We start from the raw sequence: 18,617 nt of genomic DNA, 5'->3' as shown, positions 1-18,617 counted from the left end.
ATATGAATTTCATAATTACTCTTTGTTTTGTTGTTGTTGTTGTTACTGTCGTTTGAACTGTGATTTATCTAGTACACGTGAGGCTGTTTAGATAGGGACAGATTTACAAAGATAGTTTTTTTTTGTTTTGTTTTGTTTTTTGTTTTGATAAGACCTGAAAAAGACTGAGTTGTAACGAGATACATGCTGCTCAATTTTGATATAGTGAAGCTGATTTTATTTTTACTGAGGATTGCTTAACATTTGTTTGCACCATTGAGTTTTAGTGCTAGCCCGAGGAATGAGTAGTTCTGATCGAGTATTTGTGGAATCTAAAGCTGCTTCACTATCTAGAATGCCTTCAGGATGGAGCCTGCATGATTTGATATCAGACCTAGTAGGTTCAGATTCCAACGGCACTACACACTGGCAGTAAGGTTTGAGCAGTCAACACTCTTCAAGTCTTCTGCCAAATGTGTGGCAGGAGTGTGTGTCCTAACTGTAAAGATCAGTGGGTAATGGGTACAGACTCTCTTAGCAAATCCCCTCCCGTGCAAATTATCAAGCATCATGGTTCCTGAGTGACGAGAAACAAATGGATGGTGATGTTAGTTCTCATCAACTTCTACCAGAAGTAAATAAACTCAAGTATTTACTGACAATATTTTGATCAAAACAATCCCCAAACTTGGGAAATAATGATTTAACCCAATACAGAATCATCCCTTGCTTGTGTGCTTTGTAACTTACAAAATATTTTCATAACTGATGACATTCGATTAAACTTGGAGAGAGAACAAATAGAGTCTTACATATTTCCTTTTTTTTGCACACAAAACTAAACACAGTATTCGGGAGAATGTCCTACAGATGTATAGCTGATTAGTACTAATGCAGGATTTGAAATTTAGTCTTCTAACTTGCTTGTTACTGTTTGTTTCCATTGCACAGCCCTTGTGATCTAAGTAAAAATTATTACTCCTTAAAGAAATAAAAAATGTTTTATTATAATAGTCATATAGAGCGTGTATGTCACAGATCCACTAAAAAAGTAAGATTGATTCTCTATTGTAGGCTAAATGAAATTACCGAACGTTTTTAAATGTTTTCACGTTTTAGATTTCTATATTTTTCAGTTGAAAACATACATTGTCTTAAGGAATATAGTGCCATGTTTCATATGCATACAATGTGGATTGGTTACATTATGCTAAACAATTTCACTTTACATTTGGTGTTGATGTATTTGAAATTTAAAATTCTGAATTTTTAAGATTTGTTTTAAACATCCTGTGTTCTTAGGCTGCCTTGACATTAAAAAAAAATGCAATTAATTGTATTGGAAGAAAGAAGAAATGTGAGAGAGTTGTGGCAAAGGTTAAATAACACAACACCTTTTCTTTACCTGGCCCAGGTCTTTTTTTCTGTATTAATTGGAGCATTCAGTGTTGGGCAGGCATCTCCAAATATTGAAGCCTTCGCCAATGCTAGAGGAGCAGCTTATGAAGTCTTCAGTATAATTGATAATGTGAGTCTGACCTGCTCGTTAATCCATTAGTAAAGGGGTTGAGATAGTTTCATTATCACATTATCTAGCTCATCGCGAAGTTGCTGTATAAAGCAGTTACTGTCACTTAAGTCATCATCTATACTTTTCATCTATACAGAAGCCCAGTATAGACAGCTTCTCAAAGAGTGGGCACAAACCCGACAACATACAAGGAAATTTGGAATTCAAAAATATTCACTTCAGTTACCCGTCTCGAAAAGACGTTCAGGTACGGTGACAATTTTTTTATTAGATGAAACGGAAACGTTCCCGATAGTTTCAAAAATGTTATAGAGAAAGGATTGAGTGTAAAACCAAGCGTGCTACTGAATTGAGATGTCTGCACTTAGAACCTACATCCGTCTGTCCTGGGAACTGGCCTAACGTTGGTTTCTCACCTGTCTTGGTAGATCTTGAAGGGCCTCAACCTGAAGGTGAAGAGCGGGCAGACGGTAGCCCTGGTTGGCAACAGTGGCTGTGGGAAAAGCACAACTGTCCAGCTGCTGCAGAGGCTCTACGACCCCATAGAGGGCGAGGTGAGTGGGCGTGTGGCCAGCACCAGTTAACGCTGCCCATCATTCTGACCCTGTGATTCTAAAGTGTGAAAACCATACGTTTTGCTCCAGGTCAGTATCGACGGACAGGACATCAGGACCATCAATGTGAGGTATCTGCGGGAAATCATTGGGGTGGTGAGTCAGGAACCCGTGCTGTTTGCCACCACAATTGCCGAAAACATTCGCTATGGCCGAGAAAACGTCACCATGGATGAGATAGAGAAAGCTGTCAAGGAAGCCAATGCCTATGATTTCATCATGAAACTGCCCCACGTGAGTCGTCCTTGATCCTCTGTCACCCAGGCTCAGAGAGTAGAGCTCTGGCTGATGTGGTTCATGGGAACCCGGGAATCTTCTGTGAGGCAGAACTGCCTTAGCCTCACTCAGAGTTTACAGCCCCTGCCCTATCAAATGATGATAGATATACGTACTTCTTGTGAGGCGCAGGTGATGACTACTTCCCAGTTCGAGACATAAACGGAGATAGTTTGCTGCTTTGCTATATTTTCCTGATTTGCTTGTTTTATTTATAGAAATTTGACACCCTGGTTGGTGAGAGAGGGGCGCAGCTGAGTGGGGGACAGAAACAGAGGATCGCCATTGCCCGGGCCCTGGTCCGCAACCCCAAGATCCTTTTGTTGGATGAGGCCACGTCAGCCTTGGACACAGAAAGCGAAGCCGTGGTTCAGGCCGCTCTGGATAAGGTCTGTGAGCTATACTTCCTAATATGTAATTTAAAAGCAAAATAACATTCTTAACATCTCTTCTTAATCTTGGTCTTAGAAAAACTTGGTAGCTTCTATTACCTGTTACTAGGGAAATGCAACAGGTTTCCATAATTTTTTTTTTTTGCTTGTCAACTTCTGTTTCTTCTATTTAAAAAAAAAGTACTTATCTGATGTGTGAGTATGTTTGCACGTGTGTGCACATATCAGAAGAGGATGTTAGATCTCCTCAAGTTAAAGTCAGTGGAGTGGCAGTTATGAGCCACCAAATATGGGTGCTGGGAACTGAACTCTGCAAGGTCCATAGGCACTATTAAGTACTGAGTCATCTCTCCCGATGCACTTTGTTCCTCCTCCTCCTCCTCCCCCTCCTCCTTCTCCTTCTCCTCCTCCTCTTCCTCCTCTTTCTCTTCCTCCTGCTCCTCCTCCTCCTTCTCCTCCTCCTCTTTCTCCTCCTCTTCTTTCTCCTTCTCCTCCTCTTTCTCCTCCTCCTCCCCTCCCTTTCTTCCTTCCTTCTTCCCCTCTTCCTCCTTCTCCTCCTCCTTCTCCTTCTCCTCCTCTTTCTCCTCCTCCTCTTTCTCCTCCTTTCCTCCTCCTCCTCCCATTTCCTTCCTCTTTTCCTTCCTTCTTCTCTTCCTCCTTCTTCCTTCTTCCCCTCTTCTTCCTCCTCTTCCTCCCCTTTTTCCTCCTATTCCTCCTCTTCTTCCTCCTCTTCTTTGTCTTCTGAATTGCAGCAATTTTTCATCAAAAGGCATGTAAATATCTTTTAATTAAAAAATGAAAAGTGAAGATGCAAGTGAAATTTCATGCATCTGAGCATGAAAATGTAGAGGAATAACCACATTAATCTGTTTTTGAGAGTTGATAGTATTGTCAACCAAAGGAAAATATGAATAGAAGTCACTTAATACCACTTGATGCCTATGGAACTGAAAAGAGAAATAACCTTCTTAAGATAGCTTAGAGAGTTTACAGCACTGTCAACAAAAAGATAGTAAAACTAGATGTTGCTTGATACCACTTGAAGGGTATGGAGCTGAAAAGTCTTTTTCTCAAGGAGAGGGTGTACAGAGTGTTGGTACTGGAGACCTCCTGGTCCATGACAAGTCATTGAGTATGACCAGCGTTTGACCTTCCTATGACTCTTGTTAGGACTTCCTCACTAGTTAGAATCAGCTCTCGCTCAGCATATGATGGCCAGCTTTGTGATGGCCAGGAGGATGTAGACTTTCTAAGCAAAGGTTCTTTAAAATTGAGCCGTTCCAGGAGATAGCAAAAGTGAGCTCTTGTTTTCTCTGGCTTGCCCATCCTAATGACGCAGAAGTTTGTATTCCTTTAAGCACCCTGACAATGAGCTTAATAGAGGGGACACAGTGTACCAAACATCTGTGAACTAAAATGGAAGCAGATGGCATTGTGACCACATTTTTTCCTTATTACTTAGCTTGTCTTTGAGCTCACATCATCCCTGTGTCTACTGATCCACAGTAGATCATAGTTAAGTAGTAGAACATAGAACGAAAGTAACAGATAAATTTATAGGAAATTAAAGATAAAATAAATCATAAACGGTCCTATTTAAGAATACTTTTCTTTACAGTATAAATTTTAAGTGGAAATATCATGTTTCCTTTACTTTTTTTGAAACTCTCTCAAGATTAATCCATTGTTACTCACTATTTTCTAGTTGCTACTATCTAATTTTTCTAACGTGCATTCTTCTTTTGTTGGAATTATGCCTCCATAGAGGCATAAATTATATTAATATGTAAACGTGTTTGTTTTTGTATTTATTGCAATAAAAACTATTTTTCATTATTATGAGTTTATTATGCCTTTATTAAAGCCAGATAATATATTCGTCGATGGTTTTCACAGTATTCAAAGCAGTTTTATTCAGCAAAAATAAATTAAGTTTTTTTGCTGTAATTATTCATGTATCTAAAGCCAGGTTTCTCTCTCTCCAGGCTAGAGAAGGCCGGACCACCATTGTGATAGCTCACCGCTTGTCTACAGTTCGCAATGCTGATGTCATTGCTGGTTTTGATGGTGGTGTCATTGTGGAGCAAGGAAATCATGATGAGCTCATGAGAGAGAAAGGAATTTACTTCAAACTTGTCATGACTCAGGTACAGTGGAACTCTTGAAATGTCCTAATTTATCTTGATGGTAAGCTGTCACTCTGTTTAATCTATAGGTAAGTGCTACCTGATTGGATAATCTTGAAATGTAGGAGAAGAGTCCTTAGGGATTTTTTTTTTTTTTAGAATGTGGGCCTGCACCTTCATGCCTGATCCCATACTTAAGTAACACTGCCCTCTTGCTCTCTCTAGGACAGAGAGTTAAGAATCCCTATACTGTGACTTGATTCTCAATTTATGGTACATGGTTCCTCCATGTTGCTTATCAATACACTGTGCTGAACTAGATCACGTGATCTGAAAACTTCTTGGCACTTCTAAAAGGTTATTAAAACTCAACCCTTTTCTTTGTGTTTTGGATTGGTACAAGGCTCTTCAGGGGACTGCTAGAGAGGTGCTTTGAAGGCTGCCCTCTGAAGAGGCTCCTCCCCACCATCCCTCTCATGACTCTTGGATCTCAATGCTCTCCCCCAACCCCTCCATCTTTTTCTCATTCACAATGAAGCTCCTCTCTATCTCTTAAAGGGAAGCGTCTCTCTCTTTAGTGCTGGTGATATTTTGCTTTCCATGAATTGTATTGATTCTGTCTAAATCTCCCCCACCTCGAGGCCCAATCATAGCCTTGAGGACCTCATGTTCTAATAGTCCTAAAACATGCAGGGAATTATAATTATGTTTCAGTTTCCTCTCTGGACAGACCACTACTGCTTTACTATTTTTATATAACAATGTTCAGGATGAGTGCTTTAGATTGTCTGTCCTCCTCCTTCTTTTTCTTCTTCTTCTCCCTCCTCTTCCTCTTCTCCCTCTTCTCCCTCCTCTCCCTCCTCTCCCTCCTCTCCCTCCTCTTCCTCTTCTTCCTCTTCTTCCTCTTCTTCCTCTTCTTCCTCTTCTTCCTCTTCTTCCTCTTCTTCCTCTTCCTCCTCCTCCTCCTCCTCCTCCTCTTCTTCTTCTTCTTCTTCTTCTTCTTCTACTTCTTCTTCTTCTCCTCCTTCTCCTCCTCCTCTTCCTCCTCTTCCTCCTCTTCTTCCTCCTCCTTCTTTTTCTTCTTTTCCTTCTCCTTCTCCTTCTCTTCCTCTTCCTTTTCCTCTACCTCTTCCTCTTCTCCTCCTCCATCTCCTTCCTCTCCTCTTCCTCCCCTTCCTTCTTCTTTAAGAGAGCCAAAGAAGGATAATTGAGGAAAAGTGGAAAAAAACTTACGCAATCTATCCATCATAATAGGTATGAGCTATGTACGCATGATAGTGAACATTGAATGATGAAAATATACAGCAAATTCTGAAGGCTTAGTACAAAACAATAATATACTTTAAAAATCACATCATTAAAAAACCTAAAACATTTAAATCTCTTTTGATTTGTTGTTCACACACTGGTTCAAAAACAAAGTTGGTTGAATTACACACTCTCCCAAAAGCGATGACTAGAGAGGATACTCAGAAGGGATGCTGTTTTATCTCAGTGTGTTCACGAAGAATCCTTAATATTTAGGTTTTTTCCTCCCAACATATCACACAAGAAGAAATAGTAGTTTAGTTTCACCTCTTCCTTTGACTTAAGTAATTCAATGTTTTTCTTGATATTTTATTTTCAATGATTATTTTCCACTGTTTGATCTTAAGCTACTCATATTCTTATTTATTTTAGACAGCAGGAAATGAAATTGAATTAGGAAATGAAGCTTGTGAATCTAAAGACGGAATTGATAATGTGGACATGTCTTCAAAAGATTCGGGATCCAGTCTAATAAGAAGAAGATCAACTCGCAAAAGCATCCGTGGGCCACATGATCAAGACGGGGAACTTAGCACCAAAGAGGCTCTGGTATGGACAAAGATGAAATACTATTTTCTCTATCCTTCTTGTGATCCTCTCCTACCTAGAAGTGTGCCTAGGAACTACAATGTATTTTCTATAATCCTTTCGTCCTGTTCTCCAGAGTGTTCCAGAAACCTAAATGGCAACGTTCTATAGTCAGTTTAGGTCTGAGAATAAGAATTAAGATCAAGATGTTTAGGAATAGAACTTAGAATATGATGATTCTACTGTAGTTCTTTAATTGTTAATATTCCTATTCTGATTATTCTTATTGGTCAATATTCTTGTCATCTATTGAATGTAAAAATTAAATATTTGTGGAAGTATTATTTATTTCTTAAAAACTAAAGAGGTACAAGCAATGTATCATCATCATATTTGAAGCCAAAAATCTATCAACTGATAAGAAATAAAAATAGGATAAATATTTAATTTAAACACTTGTAGCCCTCTTGTAAGTCCAACACTTGGATGGTGAAAGCAGATAGATTAGACATTCAAGATAGTTTCTTTGAAGCCAGCCCGAAATAAATGAGACCTGCCTTAAGAACACAAGAAAGTCTTGTGCTTATGGAAGAGCTCTGCACAGTAAAATCAATGATAAGCAAAACAAAAGAAACCAATTTTGTTGTCACGTATATGTTTTCTAGGATGACGACGTACCTCCAGCTTCCTTTTGGCGGATCCTGAAGTTGAATTCAACTGAATGGCCTTATTTTGTGGTTGGTGTATTTTGTGCCATAATAAATGGAGGCTTGCAACCAGCATTCTCCATAATATTTTCAAAGGTTGTAGGGGTAAGTAATTACATCCATGTTTACATTTACTTCTGAGTCTTGACTAGAAAATGAATGAACTATCTTAAATTTTATATATATATATGTGTGTGTGTATATATAATTTATATATATATGACACATATCACACACACACTCACACACACACACACACACACACACACATGTGTGTGTGTGTGTGTGTGAGTGTGTGTGTGTGATGTAACTAGCTCCCTTCACATGAAACAAACTTGGTTGAAAATATCATTGAAGTTTGATTTATAAGAAGGACAATTTTGTAAACATTCTTTGTGTTCTATTTAGGTTCTTAATGGTTTTAATCTTAGGGCCTTGAGCACCCACTCACTGACATAGTCAATGGAATTGGGCAACTCAGTCTTTCATACTTGCCAACATTGAGCTCAGAGCCAAAGTTATGAACTGTTACCTAACTGACATGCACAGAGACTCTTTTACATTTGTCTGACTGGATTGACAATGACCTGCTGTATAACATACTTACTGGCCAGCCTGTGAACTGGCTCACACACTACACTAGCTTTCTAAGACTGAAACAGAAGGAAACAGCTCTGCCTTACTTAGCTTTCCATCACTCTGACAGACACTTGAGGGGTTTTGTCTCTTTTAATGCTACAGGACTGAACCCATTGTCTCACATGTTCTAGACAAGGGCAGCACTACTGAACATACCTTTTACCCTTTATAATTTTTATTTCGTGACAAGGTCTTGCTAAATTACTCAGGTTGATCTTGAGCTTGCATTCTATCCCAGGCAGAATTTTGACTATAGTTTTCTAGGTTTCAGTCTAAGAGCAGGTGGATCCATTGTTGCAAGCCTGGTGTATGGCATCATGGTGGTAGGAGCATGTAGCAGCATGCAGAGCGCCTTCTCATGGCATCCAGGAAACAAAAGACAGAGGAATGAACAAGAAATAAAGCTTAGCTTTTCAAGACTCCTTCCCTTGTGGGACTACAATCTACTTTCTCTAACAAGGTCACACCTACAATGCACACAGAGTGAATCCATCCATTGATGAGGCCTGAGCACTAATAGTCCAATCACTTACCAATAACTACATCCACCAGATGAGCAATAAAATTCCCCAAATGAGCCTTTTGTGGGGAGATTTCATATGCAGACTCTAACAAACTCCTGAAGGTGGACGTGAATATTCTGGATCTACCTAATTTTAAGCAGCATTTAAATAACAGGTACAGTCTAAGCAGTCATGTTCTTGGTTTAGTGACAAACGCTAACCATGAGACAGCATACCGAGGACATACTTGCCTTATTGCTAAAAAAATCTTTTTCAGAAAGAAATTGACTACCATAAGAAGCATAAACCAAACACTATTATTCATTGTATGGTCAAAACCACATGTCCTCTATCTACCTATATACCTCGATTAATTCTCATGTTTAATATGTCAAGAAATATTTTTGTGTCCAATTTGTGTAAGGTAATTTTTGTATGCTATGAAAATCCCCCAAAGAAGGGCAAAACATCTGATCCTGTGGAATACATTGTAGAACACAGGCCAGCAAACACATTACACAGAAGTGTAAGAAGAACAGATATTTCAAGCTTTGCAAGCCTTGTGCTTTCTGATGCAAATAATTAAGTCAGAATTAGCATGCCTGGCTTTTGTTTTTGCTTTTGTTTTAACAAAGAGCAATCAACAATGGCACTTTGTTTTCCTCCTTCTTTCCGCAGAGGTACAACTAGTGATTGAGGAGGGCTAGCCCATTAGAGTGCTAATATAGTAGTTAGGCAGGCAGCCATCCACTGTTGCAAATACTGGGCTCTGGGTCTGAAGGCTTGGGTTTTAGTCCTTCGTTCATCCCTTCCTGGCTTTCTCGAGTAGGTTAATATATATCTCTTAATATCCATTTGTTTTCCTTTCTCTCTGTGAAAGTTATAGAATAGCCACCCTCTCTATTCAGTCTCCCTTAGAATACAATGCAGTGTTGGAATGACTAATCAAGAATTGAGCTAACGTCTTCTGAAAACTTTTTCCTTATTTTTTTTAATGAAACAAAGTTTTCTGGGTTGGTTTAGGAATGTGTCTCTCCTGAAAAAAACAGATTTAGCCCATAGAAGGAGAGAAGTGTGTTTTCTTTCCCCATGGAGTGATTATGTTGTAAGTTTTCCAGTTCCAAACATCGTTTTTTTTTTTTTTTGTTTTTTTGTTTTGTTTTGTTTTGTTTAGCACTTCTAAGCATCTCTGGAAAGGTTTCCATGGGAGGCATCAGTTGGCTGTCATTGCCACCTGGCTTTTGGTTGTAACTCCTACAGGATATACTGGCAAAGGTGCCTTTCTGAAAGGTTGAATGAATGACATCTCTTCTTGCCAGCAAGAATACATAAACATATTCTCTCTTGAAGTACTTTAAAATGTCCACATAGTTGAGTTGGGGCTGTAGAGATGGCTCAGTAAAATGCGTGCTGTACAAGCAGACCTGTTTGATCCCCACCACCAATGTAAAAAGCCAGGTGTGGTAACGCACTTTTGTGATCCCAGTGCCCGGGAGATAGAGAGAAAAGGATCCCCAGGCTCACAAGCCAGACTTTCTAGCCTAATTAGCTAGTCCTGGTCTCATGAAATAAAACGCCATCTTACAGAACAAGGTGGATGGGCTGGAAATAGGCTCAGTGGTTAGGAGTAAATGCTCTTCTTCTAAGGGACCCATAGTTCCAAGGGTCCACCTGGTGGTTCACACACAATCATCTGTAATTCCAGTTCCAAGGGATCGGAACCTTCTTCTGACCCCCATGGGAACCAGGCACACACATAGTGCACATACATACACGCAGGCAAAGCCTTATACATATATAAAAATAAAATAAGTAAATCTGAAACAGAGAGTAGAGTTCTAAGCAATACTATCTTCCCCTCTGGCTTCCATACACACGTGCTCACCCCTGACAGACACACACAAAGAAATGACTTATGATACACTCTGTTCCCAAGAAAGCCAAAAGGAGAATATTTGTTGGGTGAATCTGACAGATACCAATCCCCCAACAAGGACAGAATGCAGGGGTGTTGGAGGCTGCCTTTATTCCGAACGCCAACCCTGTTCCAGTGTACAAAGGCCCTTCCAATACCTAAACCGTAATGTGTGAAACAGGGAAGATTTAGAATGCTTTTTTAGTGATTGAACTAACAACCGTTCAAATATTTTTTTCCATAGGTTTTTACAAAAAATGACACCCCTGAAATCCAGCGGCAGAACAGCAACTTGTTTTCTTTATTGTTCCTGATCCTTGGGATCATCTCTTTCATTACGTTTTTCCTTCAGGTAAATGGTGTTTTTCACTTCACTCACTCAGGTGGATTTAGAAAAACATGTATTGGTCTTTCTCATAAAGTCATTCCTTCTTTACCATGGACAGTGAGAGCAGGATTATTTTTTTTAATCACAACTCTATCTTCACCTTCTCCACCATGCCAGAAATGGAAACAGTGATGCAGTCACATTGAACAGATTATTCTGTGCAGTATGGAAACGGAAGGTGGGAACTAAAATACAGCCTTTACAGTAAACCTTGGATATCAGTTTGTGTATACTTTCTGTTGGTCAGTTGGAGTAGTCAGAGAAGCATCTTCCTACACTCCAAATGAACAACCAACCAACCAAATAAATAAATGAAACTCCCTAAGAGGTCACACTGATTTTTAAAGGTTTTCAAAGGCTTATCATTCAGCAATTTAAAAAAGGGGGAAAAAAGCCAGTAATGGGAAAATGGCAGTCCTAAGGCTCCTAAGAAACATGTACAAGGAGTTCTCTGCACCCAAATCCCGTGGGAGGGAGAGTTAAACCTTCAGAGAGGCAGACAAGCCTGGGAAACCAGAAGAGACTGCTCTCTGCACACACATCTCGGACGCCAGAGGAAAAAGCCAAGGACCATCTGGAACCCTGGTGCACTGAAGCTCCCAGAAGGGGCGGCACAGGTCTTCCTGGTTGCTGCCGCTGCAGAGAGCCCGTGGGCAGCACCCCACGAGCGAACTTGAGCCTCGGGACCACAAGTAAGACCAACTTTTCTGCTTCAAGAAAGCTGCCTGGTGAGCTTGGGACACACGGAAGCAGAATTTCTCTAGGACCGGGCACGTTCTGTGTTTACTGGAAGTCCCACACCCGCGGATCCCGGCCCGCAGCAGCTCTCTGCTCCCAGACCCTGTGAGAGAGAGACCCAACCGCCTGGTCAGGTGGGCACTCCTGAGGCTGCAGAGCTGAAGAGACCACCAACACTGCTCACCCCTGCCCACATCCCTGGCCCAAGAGGAAACTGTATAAGGCCTCTGGGCTCCCGTGGGGGAGGGCCCAAGAGCAGCAGGATCCCTGACTGAGACACCGCTGGAACCTGAAGGAAACAGACCGGATAAACAGTTCTCTACACCCAAATCCCGTGGGAGGGAGAGCTAAACCTTCAGAGAGGCAGACAAGCCTGGGAAACCAGAAGAGACTGCTCTCTCTACATACATCTCGGACGCCAGAGGAAAACACCAAAGGCCATCTGGAACCCTGGTGCACTGAAGCTCCCGGAAGGGGCTGCACAGGTATTCCTGGTTGCTGCCGCCGCAGAGAGCTCGTGGGCAGCACCCCACGAGCGAACTTGAGCCTCGGGACCACAGGTAAGACCAACTTTTCTGCTGCAAGAAAGCTGCCTGGTGAACTCAAGACACAGGCTCACAGGAACAGCTGAAGACCTGTAGAGAGGAAAAACTACACGCCCGAAAGCAGAACACTTTGTCCCCATAACTGACTGAAAGAGAGGAAAACAGGTCTACAGCACTCCTGACACACAGGCTTATAGGACAGTCTAGCCACTGTCAGAAATAGCAGAACAAAGTAACACTAGAGATAATCTGATGGCGAGAGACAAGCGCAGGAACCCAAGCAACAGAAACCAAGACTACATGGCATCATCGGAGCCCAATTCTCCCACCAAAACAAACATGGAATATCCAAACACACCAGAAAAGCAAGATCTAGTTTCAAAATCATATTTGATCATGATGCTGGAGGACTTCAAGAAAGACGTGAAGAACTCCCTTAGGGAAACACAGGAAAATATTAATAAACAAGTAGAAGCCTACAGAGAGGAATCGCAAAAATCCCTGAAAGAATTCCAGGAAAACACAATCAAACAGTTGAAGGAATTAAAAATGGAAATAGAAGCAATCAAGAAAGAACACATGGAAACAACCCTGGATATAGAAAACCAAAAGAAGAGACAAGGAGCTGTAGATACAAGCTTCACCAACAGAATACAAGAGATGGAAGAGAGAATCTCAGGAGCAGAAGATTCCATAGAAATCATTGACTCAACTGTCAAAGATAATGTAAAGCAGAAAAAGCTACTGGTCCAAAACATACAGGAAATCCAGGACTCAATGAGAAGATCAAACCTAAGGATAATAGGTATAGAAGAGAGTGAAGACTCCCAGCTCAAAGGATCAGTAAATATCTTCAACAAAATCATAGAAGAAAACTTCCCTAATCTAAAAAAAGAGATACCCATAGGCATACAAGAAGCCTACAGAACTCCAAATAGATTGGACCAGAAAAGAAGCACCTCCCGTCACATAATAGTCAAAACACCAAACGCACAAAATAAAGAAAGAATATTAAAAGCAGTAAGGGAAAAAGGTCAAGTAACATATAAAGGCAGACCTATCAGAATCACACTAGACTTCTCGCCAGAAACTATGAAGGCCAGAAGATCCTGGACTGATGTCATACAGACCCTAAGAGAACACAAATGCCAGCCCAGGTTACTGTATCCTGCAAAACTCTCAATTAACATAGATGGAGAAACCAAGATATTCCATGACAAAACCAAATTTACACAATATCTTTCTACAAATCCAGCACTACAAAGGATAATAAATGGTAAAGCCCAACATAAGGAGGCAAGCTATACCCTAGAAGAAGCAAGAAACTAATCGTCTTGGCAACAAAACAAAGAGAATGAAAGCACACAAACATGACCTCACATCCAAATATGAATATAACGGGAAGCAATAATCACTATTCCTTAATATCTCTCAACATCAATGGCCTCAACTCCCCAATAAAAAGACATAGATTAACAAACTGGATACACAACGAGGACCCTGCATTCTGCTGCCTACAGGAAACACACCTCAGAGACAAAGACAGATGTTACCTCAGAGTGAAAGGCTGGAAAACAATTTTCCAAGCAAATGGTCAAAACAAGCAAGCTGGAGTAGCCATTCTAATATCAAATAAAATCAATTTTCAACTAAAAGTCATCAAAAAAGATAAGGAAGGACACTTCATATTCATCAAAGGAAAAATCCACCAAGATGAACTCTCAATCCTAAATATCTATGCCCCAAATACAAGGGCACCTACATATGTAAAAGAAACCTTACTAAAGCTCAAAATACACATTGCACCTCACACAATAATAGTGGGAGATTTCAACACCCCACTCTCATCAACGGACAGATCATGGAAACAGAAATTGAACAGAGATGTCGACAGACTAAGAGAAGTCATGAGCCAAATGGACTTAACGGATATTTATAGAACATTCTATCCTAAAGCAAAAGGATATACCTTCTTCTCAGCTCCTCATGGTACTTTCTCCAAAATCGACCATATAACTGGTCAAAAAACGGGCCTCAACAGGTACAGAAAGATAGAAATAATCCCATGCGTGTTATCGGACCACCACGGCCTAAAACTGGTCTTCAATAACAATCAAGGAAGAATGCCCACATATACTTGGAAATTGAACAATGCTCTACTCAATGATAACCTGGTCAAGGAAGAAATAAAGAAAGAAATTAAAAACTTTTTAGAATTTAATGAAAATGAAGGTACAACATACCCAAACTTATGGGACACAATGAAAGCTGTGCTAAGAGGAAAACTCATAGCACTGAGTGCCTGCAGAAAGAAACAGGAAAGAGCATATGTCAGCAGCTTGACAGCACACCTAAAAGCTCTAGAACAAAAAGAAGCAAATACACCCAGGAGGAGTAGAAGGCAGGAAATAATCAAACTCAGAGCTGAAATCAACCAAGTAGAAACAAAAAGGACCATAGAAAGAATCAATAGAACCAAAAGTTGGTTCTTTGAGAAAATCAACAAGATAGATAAACCCTTAGCCAGACTAACGAGAGGACACAGAGAGTGTGTCCAAATTAACAAAATCAGAAATGAAAAGGGAGACATAACAACAGATTCAGAGGAAATTCAAAAAATCATCAGATCTTACTATAAAAACCTATATTCAACAAAACTTGAAAATCTTCAGGAAATGGACAAGTTCCTAGACAGATACCAGGTACCGAAGTTAAATCAGGAACAGATAAACCAGTTAAACAACCCCATAACTCCTAAGGAAATAGAAGCAGTCATTAAAGGTCTCCCAACCAAAAAGAGCCCAGGTCCAGACGGGTTTAGTGCAGAATTCTACCAAACCTTCAGAGAAGACCTCATACCAATATTATCCAAACTATTCCACAAAATTGAAACAGATGGATCACTACCGAATACCTTCTACGAAACCACAATTACTCTTATACCTAAACCACACAAAGACACAACAAAGAAAGAGAACTTCAGACCAATTTCCCTTATGAATATCGATGCAAAAATACTCAACAAAATTCTGGCAAACCGAATCCAAGAGCACATCAAAACAATCATCCACCATGACCAAGTAGGCTTCATCCCAGGCATGCAGGGATGGTTTAATATACGGAAAACCATCAACGTGATCCATTATATAAACAAACTGAAGAACAAAACCAAATGATCATTTCATTAGATGCTGAGAAAGCATTTGACAAAATTCAACACCCCTTCATGATAAAAGTCCTGGAAAGAATAGGAATTCAAGGCCCATACCTGAACATAGTAAAAGCCATATACAGCAAACCAGTTGCTAACATTAAACTAAATGGAGAGAAAGTCGAAGCAATCCCACTAAAATCAGGGAATAGACAAGGCTGCCCACTCTCTCCCTACTTATTCAATATAGTTCTTGAAGTTCTAGCCAGAGCAATCAGACAACAAAAGGAGGTCAAGGGGATACAGATCGGAAAAGAAGTCAAAATATCACTGTTTGCAGATGATATGATAGTATATTTAAGTGATCCCAAAAGTTCCACCAGAGAACTACTAAAGCTGATAAACAACTTCAGCAAAGTGGCTGGGTATAAAATTAACTCAAATAAATCAGTAGCCTTCCTCTACACAAAAGAGAAACAAGCCGAGAAAGAAATTAGGGAAACGACACCCTTCATAATAGACCCAAATAATATAAAGTACCTCAGTGTGACTTTAACCAAGCAAGTAAAAGATCTATACAATAAGAACTTCAAGACACTGAAGAAGGAAATTGAAGAAGACCTCAGAAGATGGAAAGATCTCCCATGCTCATGGATTGGCAGGATTAATATAGTAAAAATGGCCATTTTACCAAAAGCAATCTACAGATTCAATGCAATCCCCATCAAAATACCAATCCAATTCTTCAAAGAGTTAGACAGAACAATTTGCAAATTCATCTGGAATAACAAAAAACCCAGGATAGCTAAAGCTATCCTCAACAATAAAAGGACTTCAGGGGGAATCACTATCCCTGAACTCAAGCAGTATTACAGAGCAATAGTGATAAAAACTGCATGGTATTGGTACAGAGACAGACAGATAGACCAATGGAATAGAATTGAAGACCCAGAAATGAACCCACGCACCTATGGTCACTTGATTTTTGACAAAGGAGCCAAAACCATCCAATGGAAAAAAGATAGCATTTTCAGCAAATGGTGCTGGTTCAACTGGAGGGCAACATGTAGAAGAATGCAGATCGATCCATGCTTATCACCCTGTACAAAGCTTAAGTCCAAGTGGATCAAGGACCTCCACATCAAACCAGACACACTCAAACTAATAGAAGAAAAACTAGGGAAGCATCTGGAACACATGGGCACTGGAAAAAATTTCCTGAACAAAACACCAATGGCTTATGCTCTAAGATCAAGAATCGACAAATGGGATCTCATAAAACTGCAAAGCTTCTGTAAGGCAAAGGACACTGTGGTTAGGACAAAACGGCAACCAACAGATTGGGAAAAGATCTTTACCAATCCTACAACAGATAGAGGCCTTATATCCAAAATATACAAAGAACTCAAGAAGTTAGCCTGCAGGGAGACAAATAACCCTATTAAAAAATGGGGTTCAGAGCTGAACAAAGAATTCACAGCTGAGGAATGCTGAATGGCTGAGAAACACCTAAAGAAATGTTCAACATCTTTAGTCATAAGGGAAATGCAAATCAAAACAACCCTGAGATTTCACCTCACACCAGTGAGAATGGCTAAGATCAAAAACTCAGGTGACAGCAGATGCTGGCGAGGATGTGGAGAAAGAGGAACACTCCTCCATTGTTGGTGGGATTGCAGACTGGTAAAACCATTCTGGAAATCAGTCTGGAGATTCCTCAGAAAATTGGACATTGAACTGCCTGAGGATCCAGCTATACCTCTCTTGGGCATATACCCAAATGATGCTTCAACATATAAAAGAGACACGTGCTCCACTATATTCATCGCAGCCTTATTTATAATAGCCAGAAACTGGAAAGAACCCAGATGCCCTTCAACAGAGGAATGGATACAGAAAATGTGGTACATCTACACAATGGAATATTAGTCAGCTATCAAAAACAATGACTTTATGAAATTTGTAGGCAAATGGTTGGAACTGGAAAATATCATCCTGAGTGAGCTAACCCAATCACAGAAAGACATACATGGTATGCACTCATTGATAAGTGGCTATTAGCCCAAATGCTTGAATTACCCTAGATGCCTAGAACAAATGAAACTCAAGACGGATGATCAAAATGTGAATGCTTCACTCCTTCTTTAAATGAGGAAAAAGAATACCCTTGGCAGGGAAGGGAGAGGCAAAGATTAAAACAGAGACTGAAGGAACACCCATTCAGAGCCTGCCCCACATGTGGCCCATACATATACAGCCACCCAATTAGACAAGATGGATGAAGCAAAGAAGTGCAGACCGACAGGAGCCGGATGTAGATCGCTCCTGAGAGACACAGCCAGAATACAGCAAATACAGAGGCGAATGCCAGCAGCAAACCACTGAACTGAGAATAGGTCCCCCATTGAAGGAATCAGAGAAAGAACTGGAAGAGCTTGAAGGGGCTCGAGACCCCAAAAGTACAACAATGCCAAGCAACCAGAGCTTCCAGGGACTAAGCCACTACCTAAAGACTATACATGGACTGACCCTGGACTCTGACCCCATAGGTAGCAATGAATATCCTAGTAAGAGCACCAGTGGAAGGGGAAGCCCTGGGTCCTGCTAAGACTGAACCCCCAGTGAACTAGACTGTTGGGGGGAGGGCGGCAATGGGGGGAGGGTTGGGAGGGGAACACCCATAAGGACGGGGAGGGGGGAGGGGGATGTTTGCCCGGAAACCGGGAAAGGGAATAACACTTGAAATGTATATAAGAAATACTCAAATTAATAAAAAAAAAAAGAAAAGAAACATGTACAAGGTATTTTGTAGTCTGTAGATCACGTGCCTCAAATGCAATTGGAACGGAACCAAAACCTCTTGCAGCGTAGCATGGCAAGGCATACGGTATGGATATTGTGTTAAACCCAGGTTTAAAACTTGCTTACACATACACACGGTTATGTATCCAGGAATTTAGGCTGTCTACACCTCCATTTCCTCATCTGTAAAATGGGTGGAGGGTTGCTTCTTCATAATTAGGAGAGCTGTGTGACGAAGTATTCAGACTGATTTGAGATATTACATAGCTACTTATTGAGCAAAAAGGTAAATAATCATTTACTGAATACATCAATAATTATTCTACATGTCCTTTTTAGTTAAAACTACATAGGTTCTTTATTAAACACATTCTAAGAATAAATTACTATTTTAACAGCCCCTGTGTGAATACTCTTAGCTAAAATTAAATTGGTCTCTTTATTTAACACATTCTAATACATTATTCTTAACATG

General features: G+C 40.3%; 1 protein-coding gene across 3 annotated transcripts in view; it reads left to right on the top strand.

Moving 5' to 3' along the window:
• Abcb1a (ATP binding cassette subfamily B member 1A) overlaps positions 1-18,617 on the top strand; it is a 176,054-nt gene that overhangs the window by 133,233 nt on the left and 24,204 nt on the right. For all 3 annotated transcript variants that reach the window (XM_006235994.5, XM_063285445.1, NM_133401.2), the window contains 9 exons: positions 1,394-1,507; positions 1,647-1,757; positions 1,939-2,064; positions 2,155-2,358; positions 2,619-2,789; positions 4,778-4,939; positions 6,599-6,775; positions 7,420-7,566; positions 10,763-10,870. In XM_006235994.5, the coding sequence (XP_006236056.1) occupies positions 1,394-1,507; positions 1,647-1,757; positions 1,939-2,064; positions 2,155-2,358; positions 2,619-2,789; positions 4,778-4,939; positions 6,599-6,775; positions 7,420-7,566; positions 10,763-10,870 (1,320 nt within the window). The remainder of the gene's footprint in view (positions 1-1,393; positions 1,508-1,646; positions 1,758-1,938; positions 2,065-2,154; positions 2,359-2,618; positions 2,790-4,777; positions 4,940-6,598; positions 6,776-7,419; positions 7,567-10,762; positions 10,871-18,617) is intronic.

Source organism: Rattus norvegicus, chromosome 4 (genome assembly GCF_036323735.1).
Source record: "Rattus norvegicus strain BN/NHsdMcwi chromosome 4, GRCr8, whole genome shotgun sequence".
NCBI lineage: Eukaryota > Metazoa > Chordata > Mammalia > Rodentia > Muridae > Rattus > Rattus norvegicus.
The sequence above is the reverse complement of the archived record's forward strand: the minus strand, read 5'-3'. Positions and strand labels throughout refer to the sequence as shown.